This window comes from Trichomycterus rosablanca, chromosome 7 (genome assembly GCF_030014385.1).
Source record: "Trichomycterus rosablanca isolate fTriRos1 chromosome 7, fTriRos1.hap1, whole genome shotgun sequence".
In the NCBI taxonomy this organism is placed as follows: domain Eukaryota; kingdom Metazoa; phylum Chordata; class Actinopteri; order Siluriformes; family Trichomycteridae; genus Trichomycterus; species Trichomycterus rosablanca.
In genome coordinates, this window is record NC_085994.1 from 24,240,899 (window position 1) to 24,255,000 (window position 14,102).

Sequence of the window (14,102 nt, forward strand, 5' to 3'; positions counted from 1 at the left end):
TCCGACACGTGGGCAGCAAGCCTTATGCATCTTATCACCTACACATTGACAAGTGTTGTGCCACGAGTGTTGTGTACGGAGAGACACACCCTAAGAGCACTCTTTCCTCATCTTCGTGTAGGCGCCTCTAATCAGCCAGCAGAGTCGTAATTGCACCAGTCTGACAGAGAGAGACCCATATCCGGCTTAGTCCCGCCCAGCCCATCTAAACAACAGGCCAATCATTGTTCATGTGACCGCTCGGCCTCAGCCGGCAAGGCAGAGCTGAGATACAATACGATATGATGTATTCGAGATCACAGCTCTGGTTGTAGCGTGTGTTTTTACCGCTGCGACACCTGAGCGGCAGTAGGGAGCATTTTAAGGCATCTAAGAATTCGGGCAGCTGTCTTCTCAGGAGTGTGCATAAAAAGCTGTCTATGCAGAGAGCTCACTAGGTTTTCGGACAGACCCTTTATGTCAGCCAGCGGATAATTTAATAATGTAGAGAAAGCCTTGAACACATTTAAATGACAACTGCAGTGCCTCAACCAGCCAATCACATTAGCCTTTCCTCCCAAAGACACAGCCAATTGAGTCTGTTGAATGTTTTGCCAGGTCAGATAATATAAAATTGATGTTTAACATTTACATATGACCATAGTGACCTATTGCCATCTACCTTTTCAAAGAGTGCTTGGGAGAAACCCTGATGTAGAACTTATCAAACTTAACACAAAGAGTGATCAGAAACAAGGTTCGAACCTGAGTCCCCTAATCTTTGCCAAACCCTCACTACCTGTTGCAGCACCTCTGTTCATGACATCCGAACCCTGTAACATATGAATCAACATTCCTAAATAAGTCATGGCAAAGCAACAAGGTAAAAAAAAAATGCTAGGAAAACCAAAACACAGTTAGCAGTTGAGTGCCAAGACATGCCGGTGATTTCCAGTCCCAAACAGTAATGACCTCATCCTGGCCACAGCTACAGTATGTCTGTGTATTCTGGTGCCCCTTTTGTTCTTAGCACCAGCAACATTGAGATAAAAGCAAGCTAGATTCTTTTATGCCCCTTTTCCTGCTCTGCTGAGGCTAAAGATTTTATTAGCATGTGGACAAACAGTGGTTTTAAGGTGGGTTAAGTGAGGCCAAATGTGGTAAATAGGTGTCATCTCTTTCTTTCCTTTCTTCTTTCGGTCTCCATTGTTCACTCCATGCTTTGTGTCATTCTACAGATCAGGATGTTTTTTTTTTCCAGTGATCCATACGTTTTCCTATTTGGTCATTCACCCACACATGGCCAAACAGGAAGATGGATGTATTTATGGAGGAGGAAACTTTGCGGCTATTGTTTTTGCTGATTCTTGTTTCCTATGTCTGCCTGTTACAGAATGCCTCTGACTGTCCAAGGGTTGAGGCAAAAATAATTCCTCCATGGCCCACAGGAATGACTCAAGACATCACCCTCAGCCTCACCAATGTCAGCAGCATGATGCAGGTAGGATTCAGAGCCAAATGTCGGGTTTTAGCCTGTAGTCAGCCTGAAAAGTCAGTTTCATTCACTTACTTTGATGAATTTCATTTACATTTGTTGCACTTAGCTGATGCTTTTATCCAAAGCGGCTTTAATGAGAATTATGAGTTAATACATTCAAGCAATTAAGAGTTAATGACCTTGCTCAGGGGGGCTGAGCTACCACTACCCCACATGAGCCATAACATTAAAACCACCTCCCTGTTTCTACACTCACTGTCAATTTTATCAGCTCCACTTACCATATAGAAGCACTTTGTAGTTCTACAATTACTGACTGTAGTCCATCTGTTTCTCTGCATGCTTTTTAGCCTGCTTTCACCCTGTTCTTCAATGGTCAGGACCCCCACAGGACCACCACATAGCAGGTATTATTTAGGTGGTGGATCATTCTCAGCACTGCAGTGACACTAACATGGTGGTGGTGTGTTAGTGTATGTTGTGCTGGTATGAGTGGATCAGACACAGCAGCGCTGCTGGAGTGTTTAAATACCGTGTCCACTCATTGTCCAATCTATTAGACACTCCTACCTAGTTGGTCCACCTTGTAGATGTAAAGTCAGAGACGATCGCTCATCTATTGCTGCTGTTTGAGTTGCTCATCTTCTAGACCTTCATCAGTGGTCACAGGACGCCGACCACAGGGCACTGCACTATTCTCAGTCCAGCAGTGACAGTGAGGTGTTTAAAAACTCCATCAGCGCTGCTGTGTCTTATCCACTCATACCAGCACAACACACACTAACACACCACCACCATGTCAGTGTCACTGCAGTGCTGAGAATGATCCACCACCCAAATAATACCTACTCTGTAGCGGTCCTGTGGGGGTCCTGACCATTGAAGAACAGCATGAAAGGGGGCTAACAAAGCATGCAGAGAAACAGATGGACTACAGTCAGTAACTGATAAAATGGACAGTGAGTGTAGAAACAAGGAGGTGGTTTTAATGTTATGGCTGATCAGTGTATTACAGTACAATAAAATCAGAACAGTTTTTCCATGTATCCCAGCTTGTTAGGAAGCTGGGGTCAGAGCACAGGGTCAGCTATTGTCTGAAACCCCTTTTAGCCGAGACAGTTAGGGGCCCAACAATGGCTGCTTGACAGAGCCAGGATTTGAACCCACAACCTTTCAGTTTGGTAACCCACTAGGCTACCACTGTCTGTGTTATTTTCTGTTACTATTATCGACTATACTTTCTCAAAGACACATTCTGCATTTGCCAACACATGGTCAGATGATTAAGAACACTATACATGTTTTTCTTTGCTGACCTATAGTTCACTTCTCACAGTCAGTTGTAGTCTACGTCTAGCTTAGTCACACAGTGAATGTGCACACACACAAACACACAGTTGGAAACCCAACCTCGAAACCACTGAGGGGAATATAGTTTCCTGGTTAGACCACTTCATCCTAATGTTAATATTAGCAGTCTAGTTTGCACACACTGGCTTTGGATTGGCAGCCGCATTTAAAAGGCAAAAGAAAGTAACCAAAAGTGGTTTCAAGTGGAACTTTACATGTAAACCTTATATGCCATGTGATCTAATCAAGCTACACTCTAGTCAAGTAAGGGTTGAGCTATCCTGGTTCATTTCATACTCACATAGGCTTTTTCTGATTACTTGGAAACACTCACAATAAATGGTAATACCTGTAGCTTTTTCACTAACAGGATCTAAAGACTAAGTCTTTCAAAATAACAGAACAACATGTCCTTTCCTTACTTGGTTTACTTTAGTCTGTACAGCTTAAGGCATTTCTGTTTGAGCATGCAAAATACTGACTTGAGTCAATGTAAAAAGATTATTTAGCACCACCAGTATTTAGTACTGGTATTTTTTACATGTGAACATAATTGCCAGGTATAAAACTGATGTGCTTTTTCCTAAAAACACCCCAAAAAAAATCCACACAGACTATGAGTCTAGATGTTAAGAAAATACTTTTAAACCAAGTAGTCCACATTTACAAAATGTCAGGCCAAAACATAGGGCTAATATTTTAAAAGTATAAAAGTATAAAATGCATCTTCTTAAATTAAAGTAAGGAAATAAGTATTTTTTATATTTCAAACTGCATTAGCACAGAAACTCAAATTCAAACTCAATCAATAGAAGAATGCCTTTACCATTACTCTTACTGCTGAGCTACCACTACCCCATATAGTATAATATACACTAATCAGCCATTATGACCATCTCCTTGTTTCTACACTCACTGTCCATTTTATCAGCTCCACTTACCATATAGAAGCACTTTGTAGTTCTACAATTACTGACTATAGTCCCATCTTTTTCTCTACATACTTTGTTAGCCCCCTTTCATGCTGTTCGTCAATGGTCAGGACTCTCCCAGGACCACCACAAAGTAGGTATTATTTAGTTGGTGGATCATTTTCAGCACTGCAGTGACACTGACATGGTGGTGGTGTGTTAGTGTGTGTTGTGCTGGTATGAGTGGATAAGACACAGCAGCGCTGCTGGAGTTTTTAAACACCTCACTGTCACTGCTGGACTGAGAATAGTTCACCAACCAAAAATTACCAGCCAAAAGCGCCCCATGGGCAGCGTCCTGTGACCACTGATGAAGGTCTAGAAGATGAGCAACTCAAACAGCAGCAATAGATGTGCGATCGTCTCTGACTTTACATCCACAAGATGAACCAACTAGGTAGGAGTGCTTAATAGAGTGGACAGTGAGTGGACACAGTATTTAAAAACTCCAGCAATGCTGCTGTGTCTGATCCACTCATACCAGCACAACACACACTAACACACCACCATGTCAGTGTCACTGCAGTGCTGAGAATGATCCACCACCTAAATAATACCTACTCTGTAGTAGTCCTGTGGTGGTCCTGAACATTGAAGAACAGGGTGAAAGCAGGCTAAAAAAAAGTATGTAGAGAAACAGATAGACTACAGTCAGTAATTGTAGAACTTCAAAGTGCCTCTATATGGTAAGTGGAGCTGATGTTGTTATGGCTGATCAGTGTATAAGGCAACATCATTTTTGTAATGATTTTTAGAATAGAGTGAATTGGAGTAGAATGCCTTTATTTGTCATATATACATAAACACATGTGCAGTACAACAAAATATCCCAACTCATTTAAAGGTTAAGGTCAGAGAGCAGGGTCAGCCATTGTCTGGCAGACCTGGAGCAGAGTGGATTAGGAGCTTTGCTGAAGGACACAACAGTGGCTGCATGGCAGAGCCTGGATTCAAACTTTCAACCTTTCAATTGATATCCCAAAGCTCCTCCCACTAGGCTACCACTGTGGGTAGATTGTTGGTTTTTAAATAAACTTTATTTAATTGGATTTATTTATATTTACTGTACTTTATTTAAAGGCTAAAAAATGCACTCCATGTTTGAAATAATTATGACATTTATGCCAGTGACAGGGAGATAATAGAGGTCTATTTTAATACACAAGTACGAAATATTTAACATAGTATTTTTAATGCAGCATTATACACTGCCTGGCCAAAAAAAAAGGTCACCACCTGGATTAAACTAAGCAAATAGGTAAGAGCCTCTCATTGGATAATGACTACATGGGTGGTTATGTTTCAGTTGGCAACAAGTTATTTAACCCTAACTGATGCAGTGAGTAGCTTCTCATTTGTTAAACAACCATGTCGAAAGACACATCCTGTGGTCGTGGAAAAGATGTTCATCTGTTTCAGAAGGGTCAAATTATTGGCATGCATCAAGCAGAGAAAACATCTAAGAAGAAGCTGAAAATACTAAAATCGGGTTAAGAACTGTCCAAAGCATTATTAAAAAGTGGAAGGACGGTGGGGAAACATCATCTTCAAGAAAGGAATGTGGTCGGAAAAAATCTTGAATGATTGTGATCGTCGATCACTTTAACGTTTAATGAAATCAAATGGTAGAAAAACTACAGTAGAACTCCGGGATATGTTTAATAGTGAAAGTAAGAGCATTTCCACATGAACAATACGAAGGGAACTCAAGGGATTGGGACTAAACAGCTGTGTAGCCTTAAGAAAACCACTTGTCAGTGAGGCTAACCGGCAAAAACGGCTTCAATTTGCTAGGGAGAATAAAGATTGGACTCTGGAGCAATGGAAGAAGGTCATGTGGTCTGATGAGTCCAGATTTACCCTGTTCCAGAGTGATGGATGCATCAGGGTAAGAAGAGAGGCGGCTGAAGTGATGCACCCATCATGCCTAGTGCCTACCCTACAAGCCTGTGGGGGCAGTGCTATGATCTGGGGTTGCTGCAGTTGGACAGGTCTAGGTTCAGCAACGTTATGTGCCCAAAGAATGAGGTCAGCTGACTACCTGAATATACTGAACGACCAGGTTATTCCATCAATGGATTTTTTCTTCCCTGATGGCACGGGCATGTTCCAAGATGACAATGCCAGGATTCATCGGGCTCAAATTGTGAAAGAGTGGTTCAGGGAGCATGAGGCATCATTTTCACACATGGATTGGCCACCACAGAGTCCAGACCTGAACCCCATTGAGAATCTTTGGGATGTGCTGGAGAAGACTTTGCGCAGTGGTCCAAATTGACATTGCAGAAGCTTGTGGAAACGATGCCACAGCGAATGCGTGCCGTAATCAAAGCTAATGGCGGTCCAACCAAATATTAGAGTGTGTGACCTTTTTTTTGGCCAGGCAGTGTAATTGTAAACTGTGCTAAAAGTTCAACCAGCATATGGTTATATCCAGTACAATTCAAATACGCTTAAATCCAGATGTAGCAATATGTTAAAGTATATCTACATCAATAAATCATAGATGTGCAATAGGTCTTTAATAAAACACATCATCACCCCTCTCAAACTTCACTATACATTGTTCTCCACAGCGATAAGTGCGTCTTTCTGCATCAATAATCCCCTCCATGTTTCTCTGTGGAGGTCTTGGCCAGAACCGAATTTATGTTCAGTCTTATGGTTTCCAGATGGATTCCCGCAGCGTAACGAGTCCCTTTCCCCTTGTCTCTGAGGATGAAATGTAAATGCGGAGTGAAGCTTGTTTACTGTGATGTTTGATCTTAAAGCTTGTATGCATGTTGGACCAGATCATTGGTGTCAAATGACTGATGATGGAGGTGTGTGTGTAGAGTTTAATGGAGTATGGGCTTAAACAAGCAAGGACATTACAATAGTGGAAGCCTAGGCAATGTGGATTTCTCATTTTGTGCAGCATGTTAAAAGGTTTGCTTGTTAGACTATGGATTTCTTTTACACCAAACTCCTCAAACCAAGTGTGCCTCCGTTATGCTGGAATGGGAAAATGCCTTCCCCAAACTGTAAGCATTGGTTTTAAATACCTGAACTCAAGTGATGGTATGCAATCTCAGTTCCTTTACTGCAGTAACAATCTCTTGTAACATTATATATAGTTAAACGTTCATGGTGGACAATATTGACTGCATTATCTAGCATCCATAGACCTACAGATGCCTGTTATTAGTTTATTTATTTTTTTATTTTTTTATTATAAGTGGACAGAGAAATTTCATACCACCAAAAAAAAGGCTAATTAATCTCATTTTAACCACTCCCAACATACACTACATGGCCTGAAGTATGTAGAAACCTGACAATGAGTTTGTTCGACATCACATTCCAAAACCATGGCCATTAAAGTCCCCCACCCTCCCCACAGAGTCTTTAATGGGATCTAAATCCAGGCTCCGTGCAAGCTGCTGGATTTCCTTCACACCAGACTTATCAAACCATGTCTGGACTTTGCTTTGTGCATAAAGCACAGTCATGCTGGAATGGTGGAATGGGAAAAGGCCTTCTCCAAACTGTATGCACAAAGTTTAAAGCATTGGTTTCATATAACTGTTAGCAATGGGTATGTCTGAACTCAAGTAATAGTTTAGAGGTTAGAAGTACTAGACTACTGGTTCTAGTCCCATACTGCCAAGTTGTCTCTGTTGGGCCCCTGAGCAAGGCACTTCATCCTTAATACTTTTAACCCTGTGGTCTGTGGTGAAGATTCCTATATTTGGAGGGTTAAAAAGTTATTGGTACACTGTCAAATTGTACTAGAATATTGGAAGCCCAGGCAATGTGGATTTCTCATTTTGTGCAGCATGTAAGAAGGTCTGCTTGTTAGACTGCTCTTGTCCATCTCGTGATGTGCTGAAACGGCTTCGTCGCCCCGGGAAATTCTGATCTGAATGGTCTGGTTGTAGTTATGATGTAACGGTTTGTGGGCTAGACGGACAGGAGGGGCGGACACAAGCGCGGAGATGTGTGACAGAAACTATTTTTAATAATAATAAAGACAAGACAGGGTAAACTGACAGAACAGGACTGAACAGGACTAACGGACAGGCGAAACAAAGACTAAACCGGCTAAACAGACTAAACAGGCTAACGGACAGGCTAAACAGGCTAACGGACAGGCTAAACAGGCTAACGGACAGGCTAAACAGGCTAACGGGGCTAAACAGGCTAACGGGGCAAACAAACAGGCGAAACAGGCTAACGGGGCTAAACAGGCTAACGGGGCAAACAAACAGGCTAAACAGACTAAACAGGTTAACGGACAGGCTAAACAGGCTAACGGGGCTAAACAGGCTAACGGACAGGCTAAACAGGCTAACGGGGCTAAACAGGCTAACGGGGCAAACAAACAGGCTAAACAGGCTAATGGGGCTAAACAGGCTAACGGGGCAAACAAACAGGCTAAACAGACTAAACAGGTTAACGGACAGGCTAAACAGGCTAACGGGGCTAAACAGGCTAACGGACAGGCTAAACCGACGAAACAGGTCAGACAGAGCAGACAGAGCAGACAGAGCAAACAGAGCAAACAGAGCAAACAGAGCAAACAGAGCAAACAGAGCGAGAACGGACAGAGTACCAGGAGCCGAGATCCCAGACGCAAACAGAGTTACCATGAAAATAGTCTCCAACCAGCCTTTCCCTGAGCCTCTCCTAAATAGTAGCAGCTGGGGCTAATTAGCCCCAGCTAACCAATCAGGAGAGGGAGGCTGGCCGGAGACTGGGGAGAGAAGGGCGTGGCACACTGGAGCACAGGATCACCCTGAGGCTCCAAGCGTGACAGTAGGCCCCTCCCCGAAGGCACGACTCCTGGCGTGCCCAAATACAAAAACAAAAAAGGAGGTCCTGGACCTTGAGGGGCAAATTCGAAGTCATTCAATATGCCTTGCGGTAGGCATGATAGGAGACCAGAAGCGCTGTCGGGGAGCGCCGACGAGAGTTCAAAAGCACCGTCGGGGGGCGCCAACGTGGGAACAAAAGCACCATCGGGGGGCGCCAACACGGAAACAGAAGCGCCATCTGGGGGCGTCATCTCGGAAACAGGAGCACCATCTGGGAGTGCCGACGAGGAAACAGGAACGCCGTCGGTGGGTGCCGATGAGGAAACAGAAGCACCTTCGAAGGACACCAACTCTGGAACAGGAGCGCCATCAGGGGGCACCAACTCAGGAACAGAAGTGCCGTCGGAGGACACCAACTCAGGAACAGAAGTGCCGTCGGAGGACACCAACTCGGGAACAGAAGTGCCGTCGGAGGACACCAACTCAGGAACAGAAGTGCCGTCGGAGGACACCAACTCAGGAACAGAAGTGCCGTCGGAGGACACCAACTCAGGAACAGAAGTGCCGTCGGAGGACACCAACTCAGGAACAGAAGTGCCGTCGGAGGACACCAACTCAGGAACAGAAGTGCCGTCGGAGGACACCAACTCAGGAACAGGAGCGCCATCGGGATGCGCCAACTCAGGAACAGGAGCGCCATCGGGATGCGCCAACTCGGGAACAGGAGCGTCGCCGAGGGACGCCAATTCGGGAACAGAAATCAACTGCGGTGAGCCTGGCGAAGAGGCTTCGGGAGTCAGCTGCGGTGAGCCTGGCGAAGAGGCTTCGGGAGTCAGCTGCGGTGAGCCTGGCGAAGAGGCTTCGGGAGTCAGCTGCGGTGAGCCTGGCGAAGAGGCTTCGGGAGTCCGCTGCGGTGAGCCTGGCGAAGAGGCTTCGGGAGTCAGCTGCGGTGAGCCTGGCGAAGAGGCTTCGGGAGTCAGCTGCGGTGAGCCTGGCGAAGAGGCTTCGGGAGTCAGCTGCGGTGAGCCTGGCGAAGAGGCTTCGGGAGTCAGCTGCGGTGAGCCTGGCGAAGACGCTTCGGGAGTCAGCTGCGGTGAGCCTGGCGAAGAGGCTTCGGGAGCCAGCTGCGAGGACCCTTGAGAAGAAGCATCCGGAGTCAGCTGCGTGGACCCTTGAGAAGAGGCGTCCGAAGTCAGCTGCGTGGACCCTTGAGAAGAGGCGTCCGGAGTCAGCTGCGTGGACCCTTGAGAAGAGGCGTCCGGAGTCAGCTGCGTGGACCCTTGAGAAGAGGCGTCCGGAGTCAGCTGCGTGGACCCTTGAGAAGAGGCGTCCGGAGTCAGCTGCGTGGACCCTTGAGAAGAGGCGTCCGGAGTCAGCTGCAAAAACACTGGAGAAACGTCATTAATCAGCTGCACAAATCCTTGAGAATCTACTTGATTCAGCTGTGAGAACCCTGGGGAGGTATCCAAAGTCACTTGCGAAAACACTGGAGAAACATCATTCAGCTGCGAGGACCCTGGAGAGGCGTCCGAAGTCACTTGGGAAAACACTGGAGAAACATTCAGCTGCGTGGACCCTGGAGAGGCGTCCGAAGTTAGCTGCGAAAACACTGGAGAAACGTCATTCAGCTGCGAGGACCCTGGAGAAGAGGCGTCCGGAGTCAGCTGCGAGGACCCTGGCGAAGAGGCGTCCGGAGTCAGCTGCGAGGACCCTGGTGAAGAGGCGTCCGGAGTCAGCTGCGAGGACCCTGGCGAAGAGGCGTCCGGAGTCAGCTGCGAGGACCCTTGAGAAGCGTCCGAAGTCACTTGAGAAAACACTGGAGAAACGTCATTCAGCTGCGAGGACCCTGGAGAGGCGTCCGAAATCAGCTGCGAAAACACTGGAGAAACGTCATACAGCTGCGAGGACCCTGGAGAGGCGTCCAAAGTCAGCTGCGAAAACACTAGAGAGGCGTCCAAAGTCAGCTGCTTGGACCCTGGATATGCGTCAGAAGCCAGCTGTTTGGACCCTGGAGAAACTGGACTCAGCTGCGAAAACACTGGAGAGGCGTCCGAAATCAGCTGCTTGGACCCTGGATATGCGTCAGAAGCCAGCTGTTTGGACCCTGGAGAAACTGGACTCAACTGCGAAAACACTGGAGAGGCGTCCGAAATCAGCTGCTTGGACCCTGGATATGCGTCAGAAGCCAGCTGTTTGGACCCTGGAGAAACTGGACTCAGCTGCGAAAACACTGGAGAGGCGTCCGAAATCAGCTGCTTGGACCCTGGATATGCGTCAGAAGCCAGCTGTTTGGACCCTGGAGAAACTGGACTCAGCTGCGAAAACACTGGAGAGGCGTCCGAAATCAGCTGCTTGGACCCTGGATATGCGTCAGAAGCCAGCTGTTTGGACCCTGGAGAAACTGGACTCAGCTGCGAAAACACTGGAGAGGCGTCCGAAATCAGCTGCTTGGACCCTGGATATGCGTCAGAAGTCAGCTGTTTGGACCCTGGAGAAACTGGACTCAGCTGCGAAAACACTGGAGAGGCATCCGAAATCAGCTGCTTGGACCCTGGATATGCGTCAAAAGTCAGCTGTTTGGACCCTGGAGAAACTGGACTCAGCTGCGAAAACACTGGAGCCCGGACCACATTAGCAGTGGGCGCTTTGCTGCATGAACATTTGGTTCTCATGAGGCCCTCGAAATCCCTCACCGAGTTCAGCTCAACTCCCCTGTCAGACCAAAGCTGCTTAGCCCACTCACGAGCAGCACCCCTCAGCCGAGACATCATAAATCGAACCTTGTCGATTTCAGTTGGCTGGGGGTCCAGAAGGTTCTGCAGGTAGAGCTGGCTCTGTAGAAGGAAGCCTTCAACCCTATGGTTGCTTCCATCATAAGGAGCCGGCCTACTAAGCGGGAAGACTTGAGGAAACCTCATAGAGCCAAAGTCTGGGAAAGTATAAACCAGTAACATCTCGCTGTGTCCTATTGGGAGACTATTCTGTAACGGTTTGTGGGCTAGACGGACAGGAGGGGCGGACACAAGCGCGGAGATGTGTGACAGAAACTATTTTTAATAATAATAAAGACAAGACAGGGTAAACTGACAGAACAGGACTGAACAGGACTAACGGACAGGCGAAACAAAGACTAAACCGGCTAAACAGACTAAACAGGCTAACGGACAGGCTAAACAGGCTAACGGACAGGCTAAACAGGCTAACGGGGCTAAACAGGCTAACGGGGCAAACAAACAGGCGAAACAGGCTAACGGGGCTAAACAGGCTAACGGGGCAAACAAACAGGCTAAACAGACTAAACAGGTTAACGGACAGGCTAAACAGGCTAACGGGGCTAAACAGGCTAACGGACAGGCTAAACAGGCTAACGGGGCTAAACAGGCTAACGGGGCAAACAAACAGGCTAAACAGGCTAATGGGGCTAAACAGGCTAACGGGGCAAACAAACAGGCTAAACAGACTAAACAGGTTAACGGACAGGCTAAACAGGCTAACGGGGCTAAACAGGCTAACGGACAGGCTAAACCGACGAAACAGGTCAGACAGAGCAGACAGAGCAGACAGAGCAAACAGAGCAAACAGAGCAAACAGAGCAAACAGAGCAAACAGAGCGAGAACGGACAGAGTACCAGGAGCCGAGATCCCAGTCGCAAACAGAGTTACCATGAAAATAGTCTCCAACCAGCCTTTCCCTGAGCCTCTCCTAAATAGTAGCAGCTGGGGCTAATTAGCCCCAGCTAACCAATCAGGAGAGGGAGGCTGGCCGGAGACTGGGGAGAGAAGGGCGTGGCACACTGGAGCACAGGATCACCCTGAGGCTCCAAGCGTGACATATGATTGGAATCTATTATTATATATTCATGAGAAATGATGCAAAAACATGTCTTTTCTCACAGTACTGTCATCGTTACGCTTTGTGCCAATTAGAAGATGATTGAGCCAGATAGCATTAAACGGAGTCATGAATGGAATGAGCCAAAATGTCAACAGACAGAGGGAAAGAGGGAACTGTGAAAGAAAACCTAAAAATGTTTACATCAGATAATCCTATAGTGTGATATGCTGGCTTGTGATGTCGCTGAATTGTTTTGTTGCCTTGGAGAAAGCTAATCTGATTCTTTTTTAACTTCTAACTGCTACTCTTGTAATGTTATACACCGATCAGGCATAACATTATGATCATTATGGTAGTGGATCATTCTCAACACTGCAGTGACACTGACATTGTGGTGGTGTGTTAGTGTGTGTTGTGCTGGTATGAGTGGATCAGACACAGCAGCGCTGATGGCGTTTTTAAACACCTCACTGTCACTGCTGGACTGAGAATAGTACACCAACCAAAAATATCCAGCCAACAGCACCCGGTGGGCAGCGTCCTGTGACCATTGATGAAGGTCTAGAAGATGACCAACTCAAACAGCAGCAATAGATGAGCCATCGTCTCTGACTTTACATCTACAAGGTGGACGAACTAGGTAGGAGTGTCTAATAGAGTGGACAGTGAGTGGACACGGTATTTAAAAACTCCAGCAGCGCTGCTGTGTCTGATCCACTCATACCAGCACAACACACACTAACACACCACCACCAGGTCAGTGTCACTGCAGTGCTGAGATTGATCCACCACCTAAATAATACCTGCTCTGTGGTAGTCCTGTGGGGGTTCTGACCATTGAAGAACAGGGTGAAAGCAGGCTAAAAAGGTATGCAGAGAAACAGATGGACTACAGTCAGTAATTGTAGAAATACAAAGTGCTTCTATATGGTAAGTGGAGCTGATAACATGGACAGTGAGTGTAGAAACAAGGAGGTGGTTTTAATGTTATGGCTGATTGGTGTATATAGTAAATGTTTATGGTGGAGAGTCTTGACTGCATTATGTAGCCTTCATAGATCTACAGATGCATTATTAGCCTGTTGTTCATTCAATTAATAGTGGACAGAGAAATGTCATAACACCAAACCAAAAAGGCTAATTAGTCTCTCTTGAACCACTTCTTGTAGGGACAGTGGTAGCCTAGTGGGTAGAGCTTTGGGCTATCAATTGGAGGATTGTCGGTTCAAATACAGGCTCTGCTATCCAGCCACTGTTGGGCCCTTAAGGAAGGCCCATAACCCTGTCTGCTCCAGAGGTGCCGTACAATGGCTGACCATGTGCTCTGACCCCAGCTTCCAAACAAGCTGAGATATGTGAAAAGATCTTCATTGTACTGTACATCTGTATATGTATATATATACTCAACTATTTAGAAAGACAATGATAGCTTAGAGAATAAAAGTAGTAGACTATTATTTGGAAGGTCACTGGTTCAAGTCCCACACTGACAAGTTGTCTCTGTTGGGCCCCTGAGCAAGCCACTTAATCCCTAATACTTTTAACCCTGTGGTCTTTAGTATAGATGCTTTTTTCATTGGAACACTATCATAATGTGTGTGTGTGTGTGTAGAACACAAAGCTGAAATGTGACTTTGGAGACGGGAAACAATATGAAGCTCTTTGGATGAATG

At 46.2% G+C, this 14,102-nt stretch overlaps 1 protein-coding gene across 1 annotated transcript in view; it reads left to right on the plus strand.

Annotated features, from left to right (window-relative positions):
- plxnd1 (plexin D1) overlaps positions 1 to 14,102 on the plus strand; it is a 183,804-nt gene that overhangs the window by 57,915 nt on the left and 111,787 nt on the right. Inside the window, exons 9-10 of the mRNA XM_062999159.1 lie at positions 1,373 to 1,480; positions 14,042 to 14,102. The exon at positions 14,042 to 14,102 is cut by the window's right edge and continues 29 nt beyond it. Coding sequence (XP_062855229.1) covers positions 1,373 to 1,480; positions 14,042 to 14,102 — 169 coding nt within the window. The remainder of the gene's footprint in view (positions 1 to 1,372; positions 1,481 to 14,041) is intronic.